The sequence below is a fragment of the Colletotrichum siamense genome, assembly GCF_013390195.1.
Source record: "Colletotrichum siamense strain Cg363 chromosome Unknown KSG_Cg363_contig01, whole genome shotgun sequence".
NCBI classification, from domain to species: Eukaryota; Fungi; Ascomycota; class Sordariomycetes; order Glomerellales; family Glomerellaceae; genus Colletotrichum; species Colletotrichum siamense.
In genome coordinates, this window is record NW_023501014.1 from 6,648,459 (window position 1) to 6,663,906 (window position 15,448).

The 15,448-nt window shown below is 59.3% G+C and overlaps 4 protein-coding genes across 4 annotated transcripts; 3 read left to right on the forward strand and 1 right to left on the reverse strand.

Annotated features, from left to right (window-relative positions):
- Positions 1-1,056: 1,056 nt before the first annotated feature.
- Positions 1,057-2,893, forward strand: BCHE-2 (Cholinesterase; the record flags this gene model as incomplete). Its single annotated transcript, XM_036633532.1, has 4 exons — positions 1,057-1,366; positions 1,426-1,671; positions 1,724-2,415; positions 2,483-2,893. The coding sequence occupies 4 exons, from the start codon at positions 1,057-1,059 to the stop codon at positions 2,891-2,893; spliced, it is 1,659 nt and encodes a 552-aa protein (XP_036501017.1).
- Positions 2,894-4,506: 1,613 nt separating this feature from the next.
- Positions 4,507-6,038, forward strand: DOT1 (Histone-lysine N-methyltransferase, H3 lysine-79 specific; the record flags this gene model as incomplete). Its single annotated transcript, XM_036633533.1, has 2 exons — positions 4,507-5,060; positions 5,120-6,038. 2 exons carry the CDS (start codon positions 4,507-4,509, stop codon positions 6,036-6,038), a joined length of 1,473 nt encoding a protein of 490 aa, XP_036501016.1.
- Positions 6,039-6,343: 305 nt separating this feature from the next.
- ATG16 (Autophagy-related protein 16) lies at positions 6,344-7,084 on the reverse strand (the record flags this gene model as incomplete). Its single annotated transcript, XM_036633534.1, has 3 exons — positions 6,344-6,499; positions 6,576-6,934; positions 7,000-7,084. 3 exons carry the CDS (start codon positions 7,082-7,084, stop codon positions 6,344-6,346), a joined length of 600 nt encoding a protein of 199 aa, XP_036501015.1.
- Positions 7,085-7,737: 653 nt separating this feature from the next.
- On the forward strand, positions 7,738-10,388 carry CGCS363_v001686 (putative vacuolar protein sorting-associated protein 16-like protein; the record flags this gene model as incomplete). Its single annotated transcript, XM_036633535.1, has 3 exons — positions 7,738-8,677; positions 8,736-10,060; positions 10,137-10,388. 3 exons carry the CDS (start codon positions 7,738-7,740, stop codon positions 10,386-10,388), a joined length of 2,517 nt encoding a protein of 838 aa, XP_036501014.1.
- Positions 10,389-15,448: the final 5,060 nt, after the last annotated feature.

A 15,448-nucleotide genomic window follows, 5' to 3' on the forward strand; every position in this document is an offset into this window, starting at 1 on the left:
AACGACCTAATTACAAATCCATCTGACAGCTTCATCATCTCGGGACCGAGAAACCGCACGATCCCAATCCCTGCCATTCCTGGCCCCAAAATTTCCACGTTTTCTAGCACACGGCCCCTTCCTTCATGTAACAGCCACCAGCGTCGATACTGGACCAGAGGCTTTTCACAAATAAAGATTTGTGGTTAATCCTACTCTAATCCTCTTCCCTCTCCAAACATGAGGAGCTCGAATCGCACAGAGGTCAATGCGAGACTTCCAGGAACTACTGCTCTAATGGGTGTGTAGCTTCGGCAACCATCCCACACCAATGCACCCGAGAGCAAAACGGAAACTCAATTCCCCCATCGTCGGATTCGGATTTCTCGAAATCTCCAGCGCAGGCAATATTTCTCCCTCATGACGCCAAATACTCTAATTCGTGTAACCGAGTACTCGGAAACCATGGAGCTTCTTTTACCAAAGGCAAACGCGCGAGCTGCCTTTAAAAACCAATGTCTCATGTTAGCTTCTCAGCCTCAACGCTTGGCCTCCTCGTACCCAGCCAGAACCACACCTTATCTCTACGCCTGACACCCTGCGAAAGATCTGTCAACGAGAAAAGAAGAAAAGAAGAAACAATTGTCTTTAGCGCGAACGGGCCGTAAACAACGCCGAGTGCGCATACGTGTAAGCGCTGCTGTGTTGGAAGGCACGCTACTTTAGACCGGGCCTCCCAACCCGCCCCCCGATTCCCTGGTGCCGATCCTCGCGCGGGGAGGTCAATTCACGCAGCCGAGCGGGCCGCAGGTGAGACGGCCCTCCTCTCGGCGAAAACAACACACACAACAAGAGGTTGTGAGTCCTTTTCGTCATGCGCTGCGCTATTGCGTTGCTACCTGCCGGTAGTGGTAGTCTGGATAGATCATGTCTTAGTTGATTTGGCATTTTGCATTTGTGATTCGGTGCTTATAAGTCATGAGGTCTCCCGCACGCATCCAGTCTGCTCATGTTGTCACTTTCAACGAGAGCGGTTTTCCTGACTTGTAGTATAAGGTCTGAGCGATACTCAACACCATGCGGCACCACTTTCTCCTCTTCGCCGCCGCTGCCACAGCAACAGCGAAGCATGGCAACGACACGAGCTCGCCAAAGTTCCCGGCACCGTTCCCGTCGCCGTTCCCGGTAGCGACGATATCCTCCGGCGTGGTACAAGGGTTGGCGACGTCTCTCCCCGATGCGCCGCACGTCGTGAACAAGTTTCTCGGGATCCCGTATGCCGCACCACCGGTCCGGTTCGCGCTGCCTCAGGCGCCAGAGCCATGGATGAGTCCCTTTAACGCGACTGCCTTCGGGGCGTCGTGCTACCAGAACTTTGTCAACAACTGTACGGAAAACCAAGTTCTCTCATTTGTGTGGGGGGCCCATGTACTGACAAGACCGCAGCCGTTGCAACTCGACCCGAGGTCACGGAGGCACTTTACAACAACCCGCCTGCGCCGGAGAGCGAAGACTGCTTGAAGATCAACGTCTTCGCCCCTGCTAATAGGTCTCGTAGGAATAATAGCTCGCGTGCGGTGCTGGTCTTCATCCCTGGCGGGGCGTTCCAGATTGGCAACGGCAGAGCCGACCTGTCCGCCTTTGCGGCGTACGAGAACATTGTCGCCGTTGCTTTCAACTACAGAAACAACAGTTTTTATCACCGTATCAGGACCGACTTCTGCGTATGCTGATCAACACACAGTCTTCGGCTTCCCCGCCTCCTCCCAGATCCCCATCACAGAGCGCAACCTCGGCCTCTACGACCAACGGCTCGCCCTCGACTGGGTTCAGAAGAACATCGCCGCCTTCGGTGGCGATCCCTCAAAAGTCACGATCTGGGGCCACTCCGCCGGCGCCACCTCCGTCGACTACCTCCTCCGCTCCTACGGCGAAAACGACACAGCCCCGGCCCCCTTCCGCGCCGCCATCATGCTCAGCGGCCAGAGCACGTTCGGCCTCGCCGCCGCCAGCTACCCCACCAACGGCCCGATGTGGACGGGCATCGCCGCGGCGGTCGGCTGCGCCAACGCGACGGACGTGCTGGAGTGCATGCGACGCGTGCCCGCGCAGACCCTCGTCGACGCACAGCGCGCGACGGGCATCCTGACCGGCCCCGAGCGCGACAACGTCACGCTGCCGTCGCTGCCCGTGGAGGCGTGGGGGAGCGGGCAGGTCGCGCAGGTGCCGCTGCTCATGGGGACTGTGGCGCAGGAGGGCCGCGGGTTGATCAACGACGGGATCACGCTCGATCTGTTCTTCAACACGTACTTGCCGCCCACGCTCGTGACGGCGGCGGCGAGGGAGGGAATTGTGGCGTCGTACCGGGCTGATTCGAGTCTGACTACCGACTTCGATATCGCGGCTGCGATTTACACCGACTACGTTTTCCAGTGTGTAAGTGTCTGCCCTCATCCTCGAAACTCAGATGTAAGATGGATAGGTGCTAACATGATGGTCTCAGCCGGCTGCGTTACTTGCGCAGACGGCCGTGTCGCTTGACATCCCGACGTGGCGGTACTATTTCAATACGACCATCTTGAACATGGCGCCCGACAACCTCGGCTTTCTCGGCGTGTTCCACGGGTCGGACCTGTTCCTGCTGCTGAGCATTCCCGGCAGGTCGAACTACACGCCGCAGCAGTTTGCGGTGTACGAGTACTTGCGCGACGCCTTCGCGAGGTTCGTCAAGGAGCCGACGAACGGCCCCGGGTGGGCGGCTGTTGGGTCGGATGCTGCTCCTCTTGACGTGGTCGTTCTAGGCGATGTTGGCAACGACAAGGCGGTTGTGACGCCGTATAATAGCACGCTGCTGGATGCAAGATGCGCTCTGTACCAGGGATATTATCCGATTCTGCAAGCTGTATTGGGATAAGATTATAGAGACGTATGTTTTGGGGTAGATATGTGCAGTAGATATGTGCAGATAGAAATGCCAATATGGTCTATAATTGAGAGACCGCCTGTTTTTTCCTGTGCTAGAGCGATTAAACTTCCTGTGACTATACTCTACTTCACTGTCGTCGTCGTCGTCGTCGTCGTCGTCGTCGTCACTTTTGTTGTCGCCGTCGCTTCTATCGTTGCCGTCGTCATCGTCATTCTTACCGTCGTCATTATCGTCGTCGTCGCTACTACCGTCCTAGATAATTAAGGGGTAATTAAGAACACAGGAAATATGGCCGCGCAGACACAGGAAAATCAGGTGTTTTCATGATTGAGATGTTGCAAGCTCTCGAAGGATGCGAATTTCCACGATCTCGCTGCATCTTGTCAGCATTTTCTTTTTCTTGCATGTCAATCTCGTATCCCCTCCGACGATGACGAGTGTTTGAGACCATTGATGACAGATGATGGTTGCGCGAATGTCACTTTGAGACAAGCTTAAATCAAAGACTTTTGAGATGCACAACGGTTTCCCGGAAGGAGTGTCAGCGAGCGGGAAGGTGACACTGGATGACAGCGGCGCCAGGGCCCAGAGCTTGGAAGTTGCAGCGCGTCTTCCAGGGCCCCTCCAGCTGTGGCTCCCGCTTCCTCCAGCCAATCAAAACGAACGCATCTGGTCCAACGAGGTCGGCTGATGCGGCACCCGCAGTGGGTCCTTGAAGTGGAGACGGAACTCAGCAGGTGCAGCCGGCGGTTCGGAGGGCAGCAATTGAACTGGACTGGCGAGACGGACCCCAACTGGAGGGAACCAGTGACTGGAGCCGGGGCACGCGGGCTGCTGCAATGCGAGGCTTCAAGGCTGCATCGAGGCGAGTTCGCTGCGCAGTGAGGTGGCCACCCCCGGCGACCCAGGACCTTCCTGGTTGCCTGCGCCGCTGTTCGCCTGCTTCCTGCCTCTCGTCTTCTGCCTTGATTCAGCGAGAGAGAAAAAGGGGTGGGCTGGATGACTCTTGCTTCTGTGGTTCTTGTTCCTCGCTCCCTCTTGCCGGTGGTCTTGCATTGCCTACCATTTCACCTAACCCGCCTTATGTAACCCACGGCAACAGGCGAAAGTGCCCCGTTCAGCCGGGCAATTCCCAGAGTTTCGGGGTCCTGGGTCACGAAGGTCCACCGTCCACCCAGGTGCGCGCTCCACTTTTCCCACAGTCACGTCCCGGGCGGCAGGTCCACGTCCTCGCCCGAAAAATCGCCTCGTGTCCGTCTCGTCTCACTCAACCTTCAACCTCTCCCTCCGTCCCGAACCCTCTCCACCGATCATCAATCACCACCACCACCACCGCCGTCACCTTCCAGCTGCCATGCTCCGCGGCCCTTGACACCAAGGAATCTGGCCTTGTTAGAGAGCATCCACTCGCTACGACTGCATATTTTCTCGACAGCGATTCCATCCCACCATCGCATGCATTTTAACCCCCGCCTCTGCCTAGCGCCAGCCTGAAAACTGCACACGACCCGGTCTGCCTCCCCCGACCAAAGGTCACGCGCAAACCTCCCTCCCCCCGTCCAGCAAGCCGACGCTCGCCCGTCGCAGTCACCGTCGCCGCCATGCCGATCCTGGGCCGGAAGGCCGCCAAACCCCCCAACATCCGCGTCGAAACGAGGGCCGCGCCGCCGAAGCCGCGTCCCAAGCTCCCGCACTCGTCCCTCTCCGCCGCCTCCTCCGCGAAGGCCTCCCCGCGCGCCTCCCCGAACCCCCCCGTCAACAAGGCCCTCCTCGCCCGCAAGAAGAGCGCCTCGCCGTACCCGTCCTCGTCCGACGAGAAGCGCTCCGTCGAGCGCAAGCGCAAGGTCGACAGCGCGGGGCCCTCGCAGCCGAAATTCGACAGCGACTCCGACAGCGACGTCGAGGGCGACTTCACGAACCTCGAGGTGCCCCACAAGCGCCAGCGTCTCGCCGATGGCCAGCTCGTCGACACCAAGCGCGTGCTCACCCGCGCCAGCGCCTTCAAGGAGGGCCTGCGAGACCTGAGCAGACTGATCCACGCCGCCGACCTCACGAACCTCAAGACCTGCCCCAAGGCCATGCGCGTGCTCGGGGCCACGGAGCAGGACGACGTCAGAGTCAGGCTGCAGTATCCGAGCATGTACGGGCCGGAGAAGTGAGTCACAAGCTTTGCGCCTAACCGGCCACTTTGCGTTTTTGCTGACGAGTCATTAGCTACGAGCTGATATGGGAGGCGGACAAGATCAATTCGATCGAGGACATCTTGAAGGTGGTGCAGCACGTCGCCGATGTGTACCTCACCGAAAAGCAGGCGGAGGAATTTCGCGACCCAGACACCGGCATCATTCGCAGGCTGACGAGGGCGAGAAATACCAACGACCTGCGCGGATTCAAGACAGCTCTTCAAGATGCCAACAGGAGGATCCGTGCCCTCGCCGCTGACGGCACAATACGCAAGAACTTGGACAACATGCATGGACTGCCGCGCGATATGGTACACTTTATTCTTCGCCAAGTTTACGAGCGCACCGTCTCACCAAACGTGGAGAAGCTCAAGCAATACAAAAATGGCACCGACAACGTGTACGGCGAGCTAGGAGAGCTATTCATCTCCGAGGTCTTGCAAGAAAAGACCCGCATGACATCGGACCAGGTCTTCATCGACCTTGGCTCCGGCGTGGGCAACGTCGTCTTCCAGGCCGCCCTCGAGATCGGCTGCGAGAGCTGGGGCTGCGAGATGATGGAGAACCCATGCGACTTCGCCGAAGCCCAGGAGAAGGAGTTTGGCGCCCGCTGCAAGATGTGGGGTCTCCTGCCCGGCCGAGTCAGACTCGAGCGGGGCGACTTCACTAAGAATACTAGAATACATGACGCGCTCAAGCGCGCCGACGTCTTGTTGGTGAACAACCAGGCGTTCACGCCCCAGCTCAACAGCGCGCTCGTCAACATGTTCCTCGACCTCAAGACCGGATGCAAGATCATCTCGCTCAAGTCCTTTGTGAACGACCAGGGCACGCGGAACCAGAATGACGTCGCCAACAACATCCTCGAGGTCGAGCACCTCACGTACGGCCAAGGCTACGTTTCGTGGACGAACGCCGGAGGTTCGTACTGCATCTCGACCAAGAAGTAGACTACCAGGCATTCCTTGTCAGCATACATCGAAGCGTTGTATGATGTCCTACGGGACTTGTCTTCTAGAAAGGGGAGGAACGGCATTTGCTGGATGCATGATGCATTGTACATTGAAGGTGGGGACAGCAGAAAACATTATTGGCATAGGGTGAGGAAATAGCGTTGGGTTCATTACCTGTAGAATCTTCTTTTTTTTGATACTCCCATAGAGCGAGAGCAGAGAGGCGCACAGAGAGAGCTTCGTAAGGGCGTGAGGTTGTGGTCATTACCGGGTATTCAAACAAGAAAAAATAGACCGCATCGTCAGCGCTCGTTTGCGAGGTTCATGGCGTCAGCCTCTTGGGCCATTCTCTTCATCCACCGATCGACCAGCTCCTTGTTTTCCGACTTGACCTTGTCCCTCTCCTTCTCCGCCATGGCCACCTGGAGGTTCAACGTGATCATTTCGTCTTGCACATTCTGCGCCGCGAGTCAGCAACCGTCCCCCTGTCTCTCTCCCCATCCGCTTGTCATAATTCGTGCGAGTCTTGCTCACCTCGACCAGCTTCCTCTTCTCGCGCAGCTCGTGCTCGCGGTCCTGCAGCTTCGTCGCCAGCGCCGTCTTCTCGGCGCTCAGCTGCTTGATCTGCTTCGTGTTCTCCCTGTTCTTCCGGCGCAGCGTCTGCGCCTCGTCCTCGGCCGTCTTTGCGCGGCTCTGCAGCGTGCCGTTGGAGCGCAGCGCCTCGGCGAGGTTGAGCTGCAGCTGCGTGACGGTCGGGTCGGAGCTGATTGTGTCTATTTGCTGCGGCGCTTCCTTGCCTGTGGATGATGTGGTAGAGGCTTTCGGGGCGACTTTGGATTTGAGGAGCTCCTTTTCGGCTTCGAGGGCTGCGATGCGGTCGGAGAGTTGGGAGCCTGGTGGGAAGGGAGAGGGCATGGTTAGCGCAGGAAGGGAGGGAGGGCGTTCAAGGGAGAGGTACAGAGCTGGACGATTTCGAGGTTGACTGGGTTGTTCTTCTCTTGCTCCCTGAAGGAGGCTAGGTATTCGGTGCGCCAGTCGGACATTTTGTGGTGGTATTGGTGGAGGATTTTGAGCGATGGGATGTCAGGGGGGTTTTAGAGGTTCATCTGTCGCTTTTGCTGGACGCAAACAGAATAGGCGTCTTCCGCTTTACAAGACGGGCAAAGTCCCGCAAAGAGGTGAATCACTTGGACAGAGTATGGTCAAACAAATCGGTGCAATGGACGGCTTGGTGCATGAGTGAGCGCTGCATTCCACAGCCAGACCTGTTCCCGGGGCGGCCTGAACATGCGGGTGATGCGACGGGCTGATTCAAGCAAGGCGGAGGAGGGGACATTGCTTTGCTTGGGCTGCCGCTGATTGTCTTATCGGTGGTTGGTGGGGGGTGATGACGCAGCAGGAGCTGTTTCCTCAGACCCGGAGATTAGCCGCCTTTCCCCGGGTAGGCTCCAGTTTGAGGCTCGGGCGACTGATTCGTGGCGCAAGCTCCAGTTCGCTGGGGGTTGGAGCTCCAGCAACGACAGTCGAGCTCCGGTGAGCTTCCTGAGCTCAACTCACGACACACTTGCTCATCTCATATCCCATCTCACTCATCCACCACAACATCGACCAGTTCCAAACTCAGCTTCAAGAGGCTCTCACGTCACAGAATCAGACGAAAAACTGGGGAAAGGGTGCAAATGAATACAATGACATGATGGAAACCGCCCACCCCTCAGCCGGATGGGAAAACGTCGGCGACAAGTGGTACCGCAAGATCCAGCTCTACACCGAAGTCTTCGACCAGGACCTCGACCTCGACAACCACCTCGTCGCGGGCGCCCCCTACGCCGGCGCCCTCGCCCTCCTGCGCGATGACACGAAACTCCAGGCCTACCGCCCCAAGGGGGGCTCCGCCGCCTCCAACAAGCCCGGCATCGACATCTACTCGTACGCCGGCAAGCTCCTCCGCCACATCCCCTGGGACCAGGGCTCCGGCGCCATCAAAGGGCTCGGCTGGGCCTCCCTCGGCGGCGGCGAGGAGCGCCTGCTCGTCGTCACCGCCGACGGCGTCGTGCGCGTCTACGACCTGCTCGGCGAGTTCACCCAGTTCTCCCTCGGCAACGGCGCCGACGACTTCGGCGTCGTGAGCTGCCGCTTCTACGAGACGGGCATGGTCGCCCTGCTCGCCTCCAACGCGCTCGTATCCGTCACCTCGTACGCCGAGCCGCGCCCGCGGCTGCTGGCCCAGCCGCCCGAGGGCCAGGGCGAGATCCACAGCTGGGCCGTCGTCGCGCCGGACCACACGCTCTCGCGCTCCGTCGAGGTGCTGCTGAGCATCGGCGAGACGGTGTACGTCGTCGACGCGGCCGAGTACGAGGACCGCTTCCTGGACATCGGGCCGTTCAGCCACATCAGCGTGTCGCCCGACGGACGGCTGATTGCGCTGTACACCAAGACGGGCAAGGCGCACGTCATCTCGAGCGACTTCCAGGAGCGCCTGATTGAGCACGACTCGGAGAGCAAGATCCCGCCAAAGTATGTGGCGTGGTGCGGCTCCGACGCGCTGATTGCGTGGGAGGATGAGGTGCACATCATCGGGGCGGATAACGCCTCGGCGGAGTTCTTTTACGACGGCAGGGTACATGTCATCTCAGGTCAACTCACCCTCATACACATCTCACCACAGACTCATGGGAACTAACACGTACACAGAACACGACGGCGCAAGACTCATCACAAACGACGTCTGCGACTTCCTCGAGCGCGTCCCCTCCGCCACGGAACAGGTCTTCGGCACCCGCGCCGAGTCCTCCCCGGCCTCCATCCTCCTCGACGCCGTCGGCCAGCTCGAGCTGCAGTCCCCCAAGGCCGACGACTACATCCAGCTCATCCGCGCCAACCTCACCGAGGCCGTCGACACCTGCGTCAACGCCGCCGGCCGCGAGTTCTCCGTCCACTGGCAGAAGCAGCTCCTCAAGGCCGCCTCCTTCGGCAAGTCCGTCCTCGACATCTACAACAGCGACGACTTCGTCGACATGTGCGAGACCCTCCGCGTCCTCAACGCCGTCCGCTTCTTCGAGGTCGGCCTGCCCCTCTCCTTCGAGCAGTACCAGCGCCTCACCCCCGAGGGCCTCCTCAAGCGCCTCGTCTCCCGCCACGAGTACCTCCTCGCCCTCAAGGTCGCCGCCTACCTCCGCCTCCCCACCGACCGCATCTACGTCCACTGGGCCTGCGCGAAAGTCCGCTCCGGCGCAGAGGACGACGACACAATCTGCCGCCTCGTCGTTGAGCGCCTCGCCGGCAAGCCCGGCATCTCCTTCGAGGAAATCGCCCGCGCCGCCTACGACGAGGGCCGCTCCCGCCTCGCCACCGAGCTCCTCAACCACGAGCCCCGCGGCGGCCGCCAGGTGCCCCTCCTCCTCTCCATGGAGGAGGACGAGCTCGCCCTCGACAAGGCCGTCGAGAGCGGCGACACCGACCTCATGTACGGCGTCCTCCTCCAGCTCAAGAAGAAACTGCCCCTCGCCGCCTTCTTCCGCGTCATCAACGCCCGTCCCACCGCCACCGCCCTCGTCGAGGCCGCCGCCGCCCACGACGGCGACAACGCCCTCCTCAAGGACCTGTATTACCAAGACGACCGCCGCGTCGACGGCGCCGCCGTGTTCCTCCGCGAGGCCCTCCGCCAGCCCGACGCGCGCACCGCGTCCGACAAACTCGCCCTCGCCGCCAAGCTGCTCGCCGACTCGCGCGAGGCCGCCGCCGAGGTGCACGCCCTCAAGGAGGCGCAGACTCTTCTGAAAATGCAGGAGGCCTTCGACCGCGACCTCACCGACACCTTCACGGGACTCAGCGTCAACGAGACCATGTTCAAGCTCATCCGGCTGGGCTACCACAAGCGCGCCAAGAACATCCAGAGCGAGTTCAAGGTGCCGGAGAAGGTGGCCTGGTGGATCCGGCTGCGGGCGCTGGTTGCGAAGAGGGACTGGGCCGAGATTGAGGAGCTGGCGAAGACGAGGAGGAGTCCGATTGGATGGGAGGTGAGTCTACACTCTTTCCTTTTCTCTCACTGTTTTATCACTCTGAGATCTATGATTGCTGACTCTTAAGAAACAGCCATTCTACAACCTGACGCTACAAGCAGGTAACCCCCGCCTCGCCTCCGTCTTCGTGGCCAAGTGCACCGGCCTCGAACCGGGCACGACCATCACCATGTACGAAAAGTGCGGGATGCGCGTCAAGGCCGCCGAGGAGGCGGTCAAGCTCAAGGACGCCGAGGCGTGGGCGCGGCTGCTCGAGGCCGCGGGGCGCACCTCGCAGGAGGGCCGGGAGATTGAGAGGCTCGGGGCTGCCGTGTTCAGGAGGTAACACCCACATCACCCTTAGCAGATATCATCATGGCTAGCGTTTTTACACGACGAGGCGAGTTTGCATTGTGTTCAGGGGTGTCGGTGACGATGGTTGATATCGATCGAGAGAGAGATCGGATGAAGGCTACAAGCAAGCATTGCTCTTTATTTTTATCCGACTTCTACGTTTAGAATGGCACATGGGACGGGTGATAGCGGTTGGGTGGTGGTGTGGTTCGCTAATCTCGATATACATACGTAATCTGAGGATCTGGAGAGGTGCAACAGCGATGATGATGATGTTGATGTGATGCGAGGTTGCTAGCTGTGATGATTGGTGGTGTGGTTGCTCCAAGATTTCTCTAGGTGGTGTTGGCGTCGCATTGAGGCTGTTGTCCGGGGTCAATCCGGGGTAAGCTGGGCACGTTGGGCGTTGACCGGGGTCATCCCGCGGATATTTGGTGGTGCACTCCACGTCCTAACCTACCTCCGAGGTGGTGGTTGGTTCTGCAAAACGTTATGCCCGAACAGGACTCGGGCCCGAGATGAGGCAGGCACAGAGTTGTCGGAAACGCAGGGCTTTTTGGCTTCGCTCTCGCCTTCAGAATTAATTGCAAGTTCACAGTATGCATGCACAAGCACGCGGGCTGTGTTTCTGCTTGCGGTTTGATACTTGTTTGCCTTTGAAAGTGTCTTACATCGCCCGCGGGGTTCATGTAAATGCAGCTCCCATCTAAGTGAGAGCGAAAGAGAAACAGAGAACTGAAGGTCGCGTGAGGGGGCCACACGTGGGCACTCCACACGAGACAAGTAACAACCTCCAAGATCGGACTCGTGAGGCTAGCGTCGTGGATCGTTTTGTCCACGCCAAAAAATGGGCAAGCGCTCCAGGTAAGGCAGATCGATGGGCGACGATCCTCCCGTTTGGCACGTTTGACGCGGAGGATATCAGGCCACTTGGGTGAATGAAGTGCGTCCTCTGACAGAGAGCATTAACGGAGGGTCCCAGGTTGGACCCAGGGCGGGATGGACGGGAGGACGTCACGAATCAGGTAGGTTTCTGGGGACGGCCCCTGGGTGAAGGCTCTAAAGCTTGGGAGTTGACGGTCCGGATATACATGGTGTGCGTTTGGCTCTGAACATGTTTGTCCGGGGACGACGCCAAATCGGTCGACGCAAGTTCGTCCTTTTTCGCAGATATAGTTTGCACAGATGCTTGCGGATGGCAGACCTGGCAGAAGGTTCAGGTTTCTGCGACGCCCTAGGGGCAGCTACGATGGAGGGCAAGACGGACACCGCGCCAATCTTGGCCGGAGGTGAAAGACAGCCGGCCGCGGTGCTGGGCCCGCGTGGTGGAGACTTCCGAATGCAACATCTCATCTGCTTGTTCGGCAACGGCAGCAGACGTGGCAGACAAGAGAAATCTCGACTTGAACCGGCAGACGGTTCGCTGGGACAAAGACGAGTTTAGTTCTGACTGACTGTGGGCAACGGATTGGGTTAGGAGACATCGGACGAAAGCGAGGGGTGAAAAGGTCGAGAGGGTTCCGGAGGTAAGTCCGCACAAAGAAGCGAGAGTGGGATGCGGACGGAGTCGAAGGGTCCATCGCGGGCGCGGCCCCGGAGAAGAATCGGAGGACGCATGAAGGTGTGTTGTTGGGCAGTCTTGGCGTCTTGTTTGTTCGCGGCGAGTGGGTGCAGTGGCGAGGCAAGGCGAGGCGGAAGGCGAAGATTCCCCGCCAGTTGACGAGGAACACTCTGCTAACTTGCTAGAGAGAGAAAGAGCCAGCAAGCCGGGTGTACCGTGTCGGGTTCGGACCCGTGTTTCTGAGTGTGCTCCACGCTTTCTAGATTTTTTCTCTTCTGTGGCTCTGTTCCGCCAAGACGGGGCTCGGTATGTCAGTGTGGAGGGCCAGAGGCAAGGCGGAACGGACGCGTTCCAGAGTTTGCTGGTCTTTTTTCCTTTGTGGTGTATCAAGCCGCCGTGGGAAGCCGGAGGATGCTTCGGGAGAGCGGACGACGGACCGGACGAGTCATGGTGGACTGGACGCTCGAGGAGCGACGTTTGAATTCCCCATGGCGGCTGGCTGCCATGTCATTGTGGTAGATGAACGGGAAGGGGGATCTGCCTTAGTCATGCAGCGTTCCGACGGCGATGGTGTTGAGACGAAGAGATACCGTAAATATCTCAAATGAAAGGGGCAAAAAAAGGGAGCCACGATGTGGAAGCTGCATGAGGCGGCCAAGTGGTGATTCCCAGCCATTTGCTGGACTTCCGGCGGGGATCTGAGGAGCGTCCAATGGGTGTCAAGCACCAGCAAGATTCGACTCGTCAGGTGAGGGACTGGACGTCGTGGTGAGGGACGGGAGTGGTGGGGTCTCGGACGTCTGGACAGGCCTGGACGATTGCACTCGCTGCACTCCAGCGAGGGTTGGTCGCTATCAGGGAGCCAGCCCGCTGGGAAAAGGGCGCTAGGAGGGCGAATGCGCTAGCGTGAACCCCCCTGGAGATTTAGGTCCCTCGGGTGCGTGCCTGAGGTGGGAGTGGAAGTGGGAGCGCCTCACGCTTCAAGGGCAGCAGCCATCCACCACCTCACGAGGGCAATCCTCGTCGCCGTCGTCCCTGTCGTCGCAGCGCAGGCGTTGGGAGGCGGGCAGTTCATGTGGCAGTGGTGTCAACGGCGAAGCGTCCACGGGAGCCCCGCCAGAGGAGGTCAGCATGGCCCACGGACATGCAGGTGCAGATCCAACGAACCGGCCGGTGATGCTGGTGCCCTGGGAATGGTTGGCCGCACGTCAGAACCATTCCCGTCCGTGACAGCGGTGCGGTTGGCGGGAGACAAGCGGGCGGTTGAGTCTTGACGCCGCCATTGGCGCGATGGGTGGACACAGGATAACTGATGGGCGGAAGGATGAGGTTGAAGATGAGCTGATGATGGGAATCTTGTTCCGCGGGTGTCGTGGGGGCATGGAGGTTGGTGCCATGGTGGTGGTGGAGGTGAGGGTGGAGCATGAGATGGGCAACGGCAGAGCCGGAAATAACGGCCAGTGAGGTGAGACGAATTGAACCCTTCTTTCGCCTCTGCCGATTTCTGCATCTGACGACATCTAAAACAGGGAAAGAGGGTTGGTTGGTTGCACGAGGGGATGAGGAGAAGAGAGCAGAGGTTCGGAGACTGCCGCATTCCACGGGTGACGGGAGGCACGGGAAGGAAAGTATCGTGGGTTTTGTGAAGAAGCGACAGGTGCAACTGCATGCCTCGACATGATGGACGTTTCTCGTCGTCTCGTGTTGCAGCCCCGTGCTCTCTGCTCTCTGTCGAATCGCAACGGGCGAGACAAGAAAGAAGCGCGAAGCAAAGTCCCAGATTGCCGCGCAGGAAGGTGCAGCGGTGCATGATGCTCGGTCCTGCCTCGCTCCATCTGAGATCTTTCCGTGATCCCTCACCGATGGGCCGGTGTACCTCCGATGCCTGCTCGGAGCTTCTTTCCATCTCCTCGTAGATACCTACCTGCCTATGCACGCACGGCTTAGGATTACCTGGGATACCTTATTTCGTCCCCCTGCCTGTTTAGGAAAAAAAAAAAAAAAAGACTCAACTTGACTTGACTTGACACTGACAGCCTGAGGTTCCTATTCGTGCCTAGGTAAGGAGGGCACCGTCCGCTTGCGGCGCCTTCTCTCCGTCAACAACCAGAACCAGAGCTTTCCTTTCTTTTCTCCCAGCCTCCCGGAGCGGGCTGAGACTGAGACCTTTGACGCACATGACCAGGCCATGCCCTGCATCCCGCACCCAGCTGCTCTGTTCCCGTTGCTTCTTCGGGTATTCTGTACAGCTTGATGGCAGCGGCTCGTCTGGAGCACTGATGCCCTGGTGCACCGATGCACGCGCAACAAATCTCACGCGCAGGAGGACGGTATCCGTCGTAGATACTATGCAGTAGATATTCAAAGTACCTGATGGAGGAGGCTCCGTGCTCTTACTGAGGTGCGTCCTAGTGCAGGGTACGCAGGTACATGCCACACGGCTGCCACTTCCACCCAGACGTTCCCGTCGGTTCCAGGGTCCTTGCTCTGGCTCGGGAATTCGTCAGTGATCGTCGACACAAGAGACAGACAGACGGCCACCTTCCGGACATCTGCCATCATCGGGGGCCACCACCATCATCATCAACATCACCGTCACCGTCGTCCTCGGTCACGGCATCCCCTCCCCTTCCCTCACCACCACCCACCGAACCGGCGAGCGACCACCGCAGGAGCAGTCAACCACCCCCGACCAGGGCCGCCCGCCGCCAGCGTCCAATCCCATCGCGGCCGCAACCTTAACCCCTGCTCATCAAAAACCAATTCGCCCTAGCCCGGCCACTGTTTACCGGGCTAAACCCAAGGCAAAGAAACCGACCATCCGCCCAGGGTGCCAGGCTTCCCTGCAATTATTCAGAGGCTGCACCCTCTCTGGGAGCCTGGGAGACAATCCTGGAGTCCTGGCCCTCGTTGCATCTCCTGCTGCTTGCCTCGAACGTCGTCATTATCTCCATCGACGCCCCCCTCTGCACTGGGCAAAAGAGTGGCACGCGCGCCAAAGAAAACCTGACCGACTGGGCTGGACCCAACCCGGCCACTCGTGTTCTGTTCCTTCTGAACGAATACCCATCCCGTCCTGTTCAGGCCCTTGCAGTTGCAGTTGCTGTTGCTTCATCGACGGCCGGCAGGAAAGCAACATCGACATCACATCAACAACAACAACAACGACACACCCGAGCATTCGATTTGCATCACCCTTCCTTCTCCTGCAAGCAACCCAAGACCGCTCGCTGCCCTGCCAAGTCAAGCACGCACGCGAGAAACACCCTCCTAGCTCTTTGCATCCGCCAGACGTCTCCCGCCTCCCGCCAAAAGGTACCTCGATTCAGAGCAGTCCTCGCCCGCTCTCGAGGTAACCTCACCGACAGCGCCTGCACGCCCAGTCCATCCTGCTGTCCGGGCCCTTCCCTACGCATACGCACTTGCCCCGACAGGGACTGCCACTGACGCCTGCAACGACAGAGCAGAAGAGAGCGAGAGAGGAGAAAAAA